At 39.7% G+C, this 13728-nt stretch overlaps 1 protein-coding gene across 1 annotated transcript in view; it reads left to right on the top strand.

The window, feature by feature from the left end:
- Nucleotides 1–13728, top strand: part of ANXA2 (annexin A2) — a 60193-nt gene that overhangs the window by 16713 nt on the left and 29752 nt on the right. Inside the window, exons 12-14 of the mRNA XM_084213829.1 lie at nucleotides 2467–2551; nucleotides 2643–2693; nucleotides 3738–3993. Coding sequence (XP_084069955.1) covers nucleotides 2467–2551; nucleotides 2643–2693; nucleotides 3738–3993 — 392 coding nt within the window. The remainder of the gene's footprint in view (nucleotides 1–2466; nucleotides 2552–2642; nucleotides 2694–3737; nucleotides 3994–13728) is intronic.

Consider the following 13728-nt stretch of genomic DNA (forward strand, 5'->3'; position numbering starts at 1 on the left):
GGGGAGTCTTCTGTTCTTGTTATATTGCAAGGTAGCTGTGAAATTCTGCCTTTCAGTTTGTATTCCTAAGGGAGCTGTTAAAAATGCAGTGTTGTACTGTGAGATACTCAGAGGGCTCTTTGCAGCAGAGAGCTTTGTCCTGAAACTACAGGGACAGTTGTCTGAGGGTGATGATATCCTGGAGTTATGGGCAACCTAAAATGGGGTGAATCTCTGGTTCCTGTCACTAATCTGATAGCTGACAATAAGACTGCTGCAGTGATCTGTTCAGTGTAAGGAGAAAGGCAGAGAGCTTCTGAAATCGTGCTGTAATTTGAATTAAGTGATATGCCGTGTTCTATAATAAAAGAGTTTTTAAATGAAACATTTTGTAAAGCCATAAAGTTACTGCTCTTTAAATTTACCTCACAGTATGAGTGTGGAAGTAAGGAACAATATGGTTTGAAAACTGTCATCTTACTAACTTGCATTCTTGATCAGACAGTTAAGCCTTTAACCTGTAAATTTTAAGCATGTGGCAGACTTCAGTGTTAACCTGCATTGGTGTTTTTGGCTCTTGAAAAAGCTTAACTTACTGTCTCAACCATCTCTTGTACTGCCAGGTAAGTATGGATGAAAAGTTCTTTGGACCTTGGTCAGTGCCCCATAATTGTCCAGCACTGCTGTGTGTGACAGAGGGAGGATCTCAGCTCTGCTGTGACTCAGGGGTTGAGACAGAAATCAGGTGTGTAACCATGGCCAGGGGGGGAAATGAAGCTGAGGTGGTTTTTTTTAGGATGTTCTCAAAAAGCAGAGATACTATCATCAAATAAAGAGCGCTGTCTTCCTCTTGCTAGCAAAGCACCTGGCTTGGTTAAGTCCCCTTGCCGCTCAGATAGGAAATCCTGTATCTGTAAAGGCAGTTATCTCTGTGACAAGCTTCCCAAATAAGGCACTTTTACTTGTCTAAGCAGTAAATAAACTTGTGATAAGCTTTACTGATTAATAGGAGCATTTTACCCTGATCATTACTCACTTATTTGCATTAAGTGCCTAAGCAAAACTTTCTGCAGGAACAGTTTACCTTCACGTGAATGGAATAATATTGGCCTTTAAATTAACATTATTTGAAGAATGGGTAGGAAAAAAATACTGAGTCTTGGGTAGCTTACTACATGTCAAGTGTTTTCAGTCAGTCACTTCTGAAGTATAAGATATAGTTATATAAAGTAGGTGGAAGTAGTTCATAGATATTTTGTAATTACTGGAGTTTTTTTTCCTAGTTATGTTCTGAGTGTGTTTAGAAGTAGAGAAGTCTGATTTGAAGAGAGGCTGGCGAGGAAGACAGAATTCAAACAGATTTTTTTTTTTTAATTAGATTTTTAATAATGACTTGAAGCCTCTTTTTGTAGTCAGCAATGTGAAATGCAAAATTTTGCTACTTACTTTTCTTGATATTAGTGTTTTGTGCAAGACTAACAAATGTACAGTGTTTAAAAGAAATTGATTGTCCTGGTGCATCTTTTTTAATTTGTTGGAGTGAGAGTTATTACTTAGTCTTCTTACACAGCACATAAACTTAGTGATGGATAGGTTGGAATGTGCAATGCTTTGATTTAGCAGTTTTAACTGTGCAATTGAAGCATTTACACTTCCTAAGAGAGCAGATTTGTAGTGTGACAGTAAATTCCAGAGTAGGCTGTATTTTATTTTGCTGCCTTTTCCTCATGCTCCTTCTGGGAACTGAAATAGAATAGATTGCTGGGAAAACCTCAGCATGGAAAGAACCAGGAGGCAAAGTACAGTAGTCAAATCCATGTCCAAGCTACGCTGGTGATCCTTATTGCTCAAGTGAAATGTGGGTTAAACTCTCCTTATCTCCTTTATTTTAAAAATGTGATGAGGAGAGCTTTGAATTGTTGCTTCTCACAGTGTCAAAGACAAATAGTTTTTAACAGCTTGCCATGATCAAGGCCTGAGTTGTAAATTGTAATTCCTCAGGTGAGAAAGGGGAGAAAAAAATCAAGAGACAAATGTCAGCATCAGGATAGAAAGTCATGCAATAGATCAGAATAGAAAAACAAGTTTATTAAATGCAAAAGTAAATGTGTTGTTAAAGATCAGCTTTTGGGATCTGTCCAGTGAGGAAGCAAAGTGATAAGGGTCAAATGAACTTGAGAAAGTACAACTAACTGATGAGATTAAGGCCATGGCAAGATAAGGTCGTGTATCCCACACACCACCCAAGATGGAAGGTTTGCTGGAGTCAGGCATCTCTTGGCTCACAAAGACAGTCAAGGTACAGATGCCTGTGCTTGAAGCAGCTGCACATTTGACTCTCTGTTATGGTGCAACATTGATACCTACTTTTCATTGTTCCATGCCAAAAGAGCAAAGTTTTTTTATCCTTCTTAAAAGGTCTGCAAATTATGCTCTTATATTTGTTTGGTTTTATTTTTAGTGTATTAATTGAATTTGTTTTTTCAGGACATATTGATGCTTTTACATCAAAGCTTATTATGCTAGAAAAGATTTCTTCAGCAACTTTAAGAGAAAAACTTGGATTGATTAAGTGAGTATTTTTAGTAAATTTTTTTAGCAATGAATTTCAAACCCTAACAAGCCTTGCAAGTTACTACTTCTGCTATTTTTTTCTTTCACAGACCTGCAAATTCATTAAATATACTTCATCATGTTTTGAAGAAGGTGTCTGAGTAAGTTCTCAATTTTTGTTCATTGTATTTGTTTGCCACATTACCCGGCTCATCCTGTTTCTTCTGTAGAATGTCTACTCTGATTTTTATTTCTTCATATACATGAAGAAATTTCTATTTTACAGGTTCTCTATTAGATTTATTATAGCATAATGCAGTACTGTCTAAAATGTGCTTGGTACTACAAGGTTTGCATAAATTATGCAAAAGAATAAGAACTTGAGGTTTGCGAACCAGTTTTTCAAGAGAGCAAACTGGACTCTTAGGAGCTGAGTTCACAGGAATGAGGTGTGATGTTGTGTATATGGGCTGACCCATGGAGTTTGTGTTTTGGCAGTCTTTCTGCTCGATTGCTAGAAATAACCCTGTGTTCACTTCTGCTTACCTGGACTTACAGCAGCCTTTCTCTGTACACCATTGCAGCCTTTCTCCTGCTTCTTTCCAGAGCTACTTCAAGGCTTTCAGCCTGCAAGCGTCTTTGTTTTTTTGGTGAAGCTTACTTCTTGCACTGAGTGTGAAGCATTTTCATTCAGATTACAGAGGGGTTTTCCTGCTCTTTATAAATTCTGTAGGTTCATGATTTTTGACTAAGATTTTTGATATGGAGAGTTGGTAGATCTTCATCTTCCTGAAAACCTGTTTAATCCTATGGGTGTTGGAAGCTCATCTGTTCTTTGTGTCTGTGTCTACATGGGCATTGTTCTTTATAAGATGCTGGTTAAGGAATTACAGTTTGCCCAACATGCATGATTTTCAGTGTATGTTTACATGTTTGGATGAATATGATGACATATAGTCTGTACATTGATGATAAATTAGTACATTATGAATACATTACAGACATATTAATTAGTAGGTATTTATCAATACAGTTTAATTAATGCTTTCTTGTGCACAGTCTTTTTTATAAAACATCTAAAGGGACTAAACATCTCAAGATGTTCTGCTTTTGCAATAAGATAATATTTACTATTTTGATCAAATAAAAAAGCTCCAAAATAGGGTTTAAATAACATTTTTCATTTTGAACTTTTCTCATTTTAGTTTGGAGGAGGGCTCTTATTTATTGACTCACGCTGCAGGAGATTCATCAGTTGCAATTTACAAGAGTTCTCTTGACAAGAGCACGAGATCATCCTATAACTTGCACAAAGCTCACAGTGATCTGCCTGCTGTGCCTGCCACTCTCTCAGTCCCATGGGTTCCCCTGGATCCCAGCCTCCCTTTGCCCTACCACATCATTCATGGAAGAGTTCCATGCACCTTTCCACCTGCACCCTGGGAAGGGTGGAAACAGAAGGTCAGTATCTCACTTGATGGAAAAGCAGATCAGCAGTTTAGGAATAACCTATTTCAGTTCCTTGGGGTACAGCTGATAGTTTATCTGTCATCTTTGAGGGTCAGAAAGTTCTTGGGAATCCATCCTGCTTTGTAATTTATGTTGGTGAATAAGTGATTTCTGTCGTGCTTTAGAAATTTCCCAAAGATCCTGCTCTCACTTTTACTATTTTTGAGATGGTGTGGCCCTTTAAAAGTAAGAAAATTTTCAGGCATTATTGTTCTTCAGCAGAGACTTACTCATTTGTGTAGAAGCCATGTGCTAACTGTGCCCAGCTGTGTGCACTGTGGGATGGTTTAGGTTGAGTTACATGTGTTAGCCACAGCCTGCCTTCACAGGAGGGTAAAATTGTCATGCATCCATTCTAATTACCCTGTGCACTTTGCTTTCTGCCAGAAGGAAATCCAGGCACGTAGGCAGGGAAGAGGCAGGATTGGTCACTTCCCACTGCTGACTGACTGAAGAGCAGCTGTGCCAGTGCAGATGCCCCCTGTGGATCTGTTTGAAACTACATGAATTAGAAGGCAGTTGTCTGAATGTGGTTGTACATATTTGTGCTCAATACAGATTGAAGATGATTAACTCTGGTAATTCCAGTTTGGTTTTCTGAGTTGGTTCTTTTTTCCATTTCTCTCCCCTTGTGTGTGTGTAGATGGCTGGGGTGAAAGGACAGTTGGACACACCCCATGAGGGAAGGCCAGTAGCTATGGAAACCAAAGGCAAGCCTGCTAGAAATGAAGGTGTGGCTCCAAAGAAGCTGAGCAAGAATTTCTGCAAGCAAGGAAAAGTGAAGAAAAAGTGGAAAACTAAATTCAACAAAATGCAACTGAAGTAGGAATAAGCCTGGAGGAGAACAAGAGGACACAAAAAATCTGAGGCTTCTTGCAGCTTCAGAGGAACCAGAACAAGCTGGCAGGGGAAATGGCTTCAAGAGCTGAAGCATTCTCTCAACCTTTAACCCTTTGGTACCTCAGGGGACAAGTTTCAAGTGAAAATCTCAAAATCAGTCAGAGGTAAAAAAGATGTGGCTGCAGCCACTTGGCTGGTTATGTGGAACAGAGGTTAGGGTTATGTCTGGTTATGTCTTCTGTTGGCCTGGTGACTTCTATAGAAAAGCTGCATCTTGAGTGAAGCAGTGGCTGACAACAACCTCTAATACCACATAACAAGAAAAATAGCTTTCAGCTTTCCCGGTTCTTCCAGATTCACTACAGATTTTTGTTCTCACATATTTTAAAGATATATTCTACTTCATGCATTGTATATAAGAGGCACAACTTGGATTTAATTATTTAGCTTTTTTGACACATGGTGTTTACTGGCTTTTAAATAGCTTACAAAAATAGATTTTTCTTTTTAGAAAGGTGTAACAAATGAAGGACAAAAGCTGTGTTTATTTGAATAGTAAGGGCCATAAATTTGCATTGGAAAACTTAAAAGGACAGCTAAACAAGTAAAATAATAACAGAAGAGGTGCATTTTTTGCATGTTTAAGCTGCTGTCACAAAAAGAAGAGGTCTTAAAGGTGTGCTTCCAAGTCTTTTGTTTGGACTGAGGAAGTTACCAAGTACACACATCTGATCAACATTCTTCTGCTCATTGGGACTTGATAGGACATGTTTTAATGTCATGAGGGTAAAAATAAAAAAAAAAAATTGTTTACTGGAGTATACCTGCTAAAAAATCCTGGAGGTAGGGATTTTTTTGAAATCGGGCTTCAATAATGAATGTATATTAAAAACTTCTTTGTGAAATACAAAGCATTTTCTGATGTGGCTTTTTTCCAACTGTTAGATGTATTTATTCAGTTTATTCTTTTTTTGGACCACTGCTTGTTTTATCTGCAGTATTAAGGTATTGATAAACTGAACTTGTGTTTGCAATTTACAAATAGTTCTGATTCAAAATCCTAAATGCCCTTAGAGACTTCTCGTAATGGGAATGCTTTAGATGTGAGTCATTTTCCCGAGATTACTCTGTCTGGGGGACTCAAGGAACTTTTCAGTTTGTATATATAAAACTTTTTGCCAGACTTGTTTGGAATTTGCTTTCCCAATGCAGTTTTGTGAGGAAGAAATGTATGGTCTGTTTGTTCATCTGTCTCCATGCCTTTTACCGTACACTGGTACATGACTAATTAAGGTGTACTAATTGCAGAAGTGCAGTGGAGCAGCCTGTGCTGCTGCTTGGCACTGTTGCATTGTGGGTGCAGGGCTTCATCTCTGCAGAGGCTCCTGCAGTGTTCTTGTTGGCATGATTGTGCAGGCTGTCCAATTCTCTGTGCAGAGTGGCTCATCCGTCCCCTCTACCTCCCTCTTCTGCCTATTTGGTGTCATCTGCAAACTCAAGGAGAATTGATTTGGTCACATTATCCAGCTGACACAGAAATACTGAGTAGTGCTGGACCCTGAGAAGCTCTGTCCATGTCCAGCTCACCTGGTTCAGCTTTGGGCTACAAACCACCAGAAATGGAGGAAGGTCTCTGAGCAGAGGTGTTCCGTGCTGAGAGATCACTGGTGGGTGTCTGGTTCTCCCCATTCACTGGTGCTCATTAGGAGATGAAATTGGTGGCTTTGTATCGTGTTCAGACAGTTTGAGGTGAGTTTTGGAGGACTGGGAGACATTCTGACCTGGCATTTGAAGTGATTGGTTGGCCTGCAAAACCATGGAACTTTATCAGTTTTTTATGTTAGTTTGAGGGGGTTATTGGCTGTGAAATCTGACTTTATTTCTGTAGTAATGAGAGTTTTTAGATGTCATTTGCACTATGCACTGATAAACTGCTCCCATTCTCATATGTGACTGGCTAAATCTCTTCACCTTTTCTGTCTGACTGCAAACACTTTTGGAATACAATAGAAGCTGTCTATGTAAAATATATTAGGAAAGATTTGCTGCGTTTTTTCTCTTCTTCTAATGTAGCCTAGCAGCTGGAAGCACAGAGAACTGGGACCAAGTGACCAGTCATCCATTCTGGTGCTGAAAGGTGGGAGATGCCAGCAGCAAGGGACTCTGCCCACCTCCATGCTGTGAAGTTCAGTAGCAGTTATTGAGCCATTTGAAGAGGTATTTCTTTTGCTTCTGATTTGTTTGTCCTGTGTTTAAATAGCAGCCTGTCTCCAAAAGAATATAAAAGTCAGGTCAGGTGTAGTCTTTCAGAATGCTTAGTGCTGACCTGCATTTAGGCTTGCTTCTAGTTCTACTGGTCAAAGTTGCACCATTTTCAGTCTCTCCCCCTGTTGAAGTCTGTCTGTGTAACTTTCTCAGATGCTCCTCTGAGAAGTTATATAACTAAGCTCTTTGTTTCTTAATAAAATGTCCTTTCCTACAGTGTGGGTACAGTCCTTCCCAGACACACTGGCATTGCTTGGTATGTTAAATTTCTCTGTACTAAAAATATATTCACCTTTTTTTTTTTTAGTTGCCCTTAGAATGTATTTTTCTACAGAGATTCTTGAACTTTGTTTGCAAGTTCAAATTCTGTTCCTGTATGTCCAAATCATTGCACTAAAATGTTTTCAAAAATACATGGCTGTGTTATACATCTCAAATTAAATTTCTTTCTCTGTGCCAGAAAATACCTTTGGCCAGGTGAGAGTCTCTTTAAGCATAAAGCATTTGAATTACACCCTGCTTTTAGCTATTCTGAGCCTTATGAAGGTCTGTAGATCATCTCAGGCTGCTCTTACTCATGGCTGTGTCTGTAGGGTGAGGAGACATCCCCCCCTTGCTGAGGGATTTTTTGTTGGTTTTATGGAACTAAAACATACTGGCAATTTTTAAATTGTAGAATAATGTAGTGTAATTACTGTTAAATAGTAGCTGTCCTAGTGCAGCCTTCAGGCATTTCTCAGTATTGATACTTCTGCTTAACAGTGAGTGGGGGAAAAAAAAAGGCTTGAAAGCCCCATTCTTCCCCAAGACAGCATGGCAGCCTTGTAGGACATGTAATAGTAGTAGAGAAAACAGTCTTGTTATTGTTTGTGATTAAAATATTTCAATAAATATTAGAAGAACAGTGTCACTTTAAAAATGTATTAAAAAAAAATAAGGTAGCAGTAACTGTGTGAGGAAGGGAGGGGCTGTTACAGACCCTGGTGACAATTCCTCTGATTCTTGAAATGAAATACAGCAGCCATGTTCTTCTGAGTATTCACAGCATGTTTTTACAAGTGTGCATTTCCTATTTTTGATAGCCCTACTAGAGGACAAGTAGTCCTTTATTTTTGAAATGGGCAATGTCCTTATTGAGAGGAGCCAGAAGAAGGATCCTGGTGTTGTTGAGCAAAGCTGTAAAATCTAACTGGCCTCTTTGCTTTCTTCAGCTTGACAGGGTTGCCCACACTGCAGTGCACAGAGCCAGCTGCTCCAAAACATGCATGAATACATTTCAGTTTCACTGCAACTTACTCAGAGGTACTTCGCTCAGCAGTTTTTCACCTGTGCATGAGAATTCCTCCATTGTATGGCAGCATGAGTGGCCAGGAATGTCACCTTACCTGCCTGTGCCTTGAGAACAAGCACATACCACAAGCCTCTCATTTCTCACATGCTGCCAAGTGAATACAGTTTGGGAAGAAAGGAGCAAACTCTACTATGGCAGGTATCATCAGGATCCTTTGAAAAAAGGTAATCTAGAGTTTTAAAATAGTTGTAACTTTTAATAAACCTTGAAATACTTTTGAGTGTTTCAAGCTTTTTGATACTCAAGGGCGTGTAACTGAAACTGTATTTTTGAAATTTTATTTAGAAGTGATACCTATAGACTCCCTGTCCATTCCCCACCACTGTCCACACAGTCCTGAATTCTTGCATAATTTCAGGTTTTGAGAAACTAATGCCTTCAGAGAAATAGCAGACATGAGACTCTGTGATACTCTGAGGATGCTGATAATGTTATCTAAATGCAGTCCAGTCCTTTGCTAGCACTGCACTGTGTGAGCACTGTGAGAACAGTTAGATTTGCATGTTCAGGTAGAAAAGGAGCTCATGAATTCCTCCACATAACAGCATTGAAGATGATAAAGTAATGCCAAATGAAGACTGTCCCATCTATTGCACAGATACTGAAGGTGTTCCTGGGGAGGTCACAGGGTTCAAATACCCATCCTCTACAAACACAGACTTTTTGTGATCTCAGAATAGCCTTTCAGAGTTTATATGTAGGTTCATGTGCAAGTATCTGTAGGTGATCAGCTGTGGAAAAAAAAAGAAAGGTATTGACCATTCTAGTCTAACTTTTTCAGATTTAAAACTGAAGGATGTAAAATTCCATATCCAGGTACAGAATCAGGTGCTGGCAGCACATATTCTCAGCTGGAATTTTGTTTCTGCATTAATTCCCTGATGTGAGGGTGCATCTGTGTACCTGAGAGTTCAGCTGTTTTCCCAAACAGATCCAACAGAAAGTCTTGCTGTGATGGTAATTCTCTTCTCTTTAAGGTTTGCTGCTGCCACAGCTGCTGCTGCTGCAGTGCATTCTGCTATGGTTTGAAAGGAATGGTGCAGCATAGCCTCTTGCTTCTTCCCATGTCAGTTCTTCTGAAATACTTCAGCATAAAGAGAACAATGTAGGGGTTTCCTGAAAATAAATTTAGAAATACCCATGTTAAGAATCAGCGTAGTCAAATTCATGCTGAGATCAATGCTTCTGGCATATTTTTCAGAAACTATTTTAAAGCATCTATAAATAAAATGAGAATACTTGTTTAGAGCTGAATTTCATCACTGAAAACAAAATTTGGAATAATGATACAACCTTTAAAAGGTTGAAAACTCCTGTTTGTTCATGTTTTTTATCTTTAACATTTTTGAGTGAACAGCATGAGTGCCACCCTGTGCCAGGTCTGCTGCAATTGATTTAAAAGCTCCACCTACCAAATCTTTGTACAAACAAATCAAAATAAAAAAAAAACAAACAGGAGGAATGCAAAAAAAATTCCTGCTGAAATAAGTCACCCATCACTCTGTCTGTGGTGTGGGCTATGCTGCCAAGCAGACAGAGCACTTAAATATTTTAATGATTAGATTAAATTTGAGCTTAAAAAAAGAGGGAAGGAAAAAGCTGTCAGAAGCCCATGGCTGAGCAGGTCGTGTAGTTAAGAGCTACCTCAGCAGTCAAAACCGATTTATTTCAGAACCTTGCAGTTAACTGCAGTTCTGTTCCCTTGACTGACAGGAGGACAGTAACCTTGTGCAGCTCTCTGGATATTCTTTGTTTATAGCAGAAGCAATGAAATGACAAGGAGGTATAGTTACTGCAAAGCTGCACATGCTGCTTTCAACAGCTTTTGTAGCCATTTGTAAATTAACAAGTGCTCACATCACAGTTGAAATTCTTCAGCTTTTTTGCAGGTAACCTAAGCAGAATGCACAGTGGGATTGATGAGAGTGACTTGTTTAGTGCAAAAGCAGCACTGGAGGTTGAGATCTGGAGAGAATTTTGTACTGACACTGTTGCTGTCTCTAGAGAAGAAGCATCTTGTGGGTCAGTAGACCTGTCACCAGCCTCTTGGGTTATTTAAATAACAAGCAGAAAATCTGCATATGGATACATGAATAAATAAATCTGTCTCCTGTCCTCTGCAGGGAGGATAATTCACACAATATCCTTGTTATCAAAAAAATACATTGTCTTCCATTTACAGGCTTTCTACCAGCCCAAACAAACTGAGAAGATGAAGTGTTGTACACATTTCTTTGGCCTAAAGAATGTCTGTGCCTCTGTGCTCGTGTGTGTGTGTGTGTGTGTGCAAGTTTCAGGCTTTCTTTGGTCCAGCCTCCCTCCCCAGAGGAAGAATGATGGCTGGCTGGCTTTCCATGGCTGTCCTTACTCATCAGCCAGCTGGGCTCTTTCCTCTGCTGTTCTGAGCTCAGTTACTCTCTACACACTGATGGCTGCTCATTCTTGTATTAATACAACTTCCTGGGGGGTAGTAGCATTAGAAAAAGAAACCTTAGTGTTGAGAAGTTGTTTGAAAAATTATCTGTAGTTGTGTTGGCACTGCAGCCTTTTGTTCTGTCTCCTCACCTGTCCCTGATGTGAGCACTGGCTACTGACATGCAGGACACAGCACTGAAATTATCCAGCTCCAGTAGAAGTGTTTCCTGAAGGCTTATCTGCAGTCAAATGTGAAAATGTTATTATGTGTACACCATGCTAAAACAATAGGCTTTTAATATACTTTTTCTTACTCATTAGAGGAGGAGATCTCTGGTTTTAGAATTCACACCTGTGCTTCTGACCTGGAAAAACAAGTCTTAGCCTGCCCAGCAGAAACAAATCTCTTGGTAGCAGCCACTCAATCAACAGCTTTTTGAAGTCAATTTTCCTTGTGTTAACTTTTCTCTAAAGCTGTAAGATGCCACTTGAAAGAGCAACAAAAACGTCACTGTAGACAGTACTGTGTAATTAGGAATCTGTGACATTCCTTTGTCTCGAAAGGCATCATTCATTCCCTGCTAGTACCTCAGCTGATCCTAATTTAGGTAATGAAGTTCAGATCATGCAAGAACTTTCTCAAAATCCTGTGGTTTATGCTATTTCATACTAAAACAAAGTTGATGTGTTTTGAAACAAGCCACAAAAAAACCTTTTCTTGCTATTTCACAGAATCATTGATTTTAATTGAAAATTTCCAGCTGTGTTCCAGATTGCTGTAGAAATTGTATGTTGACTTCTCTCAATGAACTTGTCACTGTAAGTGATTTTGAAATTCATTTTCCTGGGTCATTTCAGAGGTAGCATGATGTTAAACAACCAGGAGATGATTTTTGCAGTATGCAGTTAGCAGCCTGTGGATTTGCCATAGGAACCTGGTGTGTAAGCATTTTTGGAGTAAGTTTAGTTGGTCCTTAATTAGATTCCTTAAACCTTTCAGAATTATTCCCCAGGATTCTTAGGTACACATTTAAGGTGTGACAGCCTCCCCAGTACTTTGGCAGAGGCCAGGAGACTAATCCAAACCATGGGACTGTTTGTGTTATGAGTCACTAAAGTGGAAAGAGCACATAATGATGGGAAACAATGAAGCACAAAAGACTTCAAGCTTTTAACACTATTCCTAGGAAAAAAAAAATCCCTGAGGACTTTTGGCAGCTTCCATCTTTTGTAGCTGTTTCTGTCCTTTGGCAAGACAGGCCAAAAACTCTGCAGTGATTATTCATGCTGCTCTGTTGTGGATGATGTCAGGGGCTCCTACGTGCACTGGTAATATTTTCTACAGTGTTTTCCAGTATGGTGGCTGTCTGGGGAACATTTTAGAGTTGGCAGCTGTGATATTTTTAAGCACTCTGATATCTAAATGGGTTCAAAATTTCTCCTTAATGTTTTCATATCTACTGGTAGCCTGTTTATACCTGCAGCATTGTGCTGCTATTACTGAGAAAGCTGAACTCAGCATAGTGGGTTTGGTTTTGAGATTTAATCTTTTTAGCCAGTTAAAGGATTAGTCCTAGGACCAAAGGCAGCATCATACCTGGATTCAGATACAACTGCAGCTCTCCAACCCAAAGTACATTAAACTCTGGCTGAGGGTATTTGTGATAATCGGAGAACAGAAAGTAAACTGGAATATCTGACAAGGCTTTACAGACCTGGTTTTGTCTCAGACTTTGTGATTTCCGCATGAAAAGGCAGCTGGCTCTTAACAGGGCATCAGGAAGTCCCCAGGGACCGGGGAAATGCACTGACACATGGTTACGCACATAGTGACCGTTTGTTTCGATGTCCTGCCACTCTTTCATTCAGTGCTAAGATGCTGGAGTTTATTCAAGCCTCCAATAGCAGTAGAAGGGGTTTGGCAAGTGTTTCATTTCTGTGTTTGTGTGTAGCTAGGAGACCTCTCCTCGTCACTAGATGATTACTCCCATGGGGTGCTCTGAAAAACCACAAACTGCTGGTGATTCACAGTAGAGGTTAGAAATGGACTTGAGCTCCAGATACAAGTAATACTCATGAGAAACATATGCCAGAGGAGTTACTTTGCTAGGTTTTGCTGTACTTGCTGGTTTACATTCATTGTGATGCATATTCCTGGCTGGATCTCTGTGTCACTTCATGTGCAGACCTCTCTGGCTTACTCTAGTTCTCATGCCAAACAGAAGGAAAGAAGGTGCAGTAACCTGGGCTGAGTCAGGACAGGCCTACAGCACATTTGAAGTTGGTGGCCCATGTTAGCTGTGTCAGCCAGGTGAGAGTAATGAAGGGGTTTGCTTCCTTCTGAGCACCTTGACAGAGCACAGGTGATTGATTCTGTGCTGTTTGCCTTGAACAGGGGACAGCCAGTGCCATGGGTTACACCACAATGACCTAAACTTCATAAGCTTTGTCAAGTGGTAGAGGCTTTATTTAGGCTCTGGGTGTGTGTGTCCCCCAAGACAGCTTTGCTTGTTGCTAGCTTTTGTGTGTATCTAAAGGAGTTTCTTTCTGACTGTAACTATAATCTTAGCTAATATTTTGCTTTGTTACTCCCTTGTCTTGATGTGGGATCCAAAGTCACTCAAGCATCTGGCTCTTTGTGGAGACAAACTCTATGTGCCAGTAGGCTCAGAGTCAAAGGATCCATTGAGATTGAAAGATAAAAGAATGAGCATGGTGGTGTTATTTACACTAGTGAGAAAGAAAATACTTGAAAATAAGTCAGAGTTCAAACTAAGAAAACAGTTGACAATAAGTTAGATTTCAAGCTAAGGTTG

The sequence above is a fragment of the Fringilla coelebs genome, assembly GCF_963513975.1.
Source record: "Fringilla coelebs genome assembly, chromosome: 12".
Lineage (NCBI taxonomy): Eukaryota > Metazoa > Chordata > Aves > Passeriformes > Fringillidae > Fringilla > Fringilla coelebs.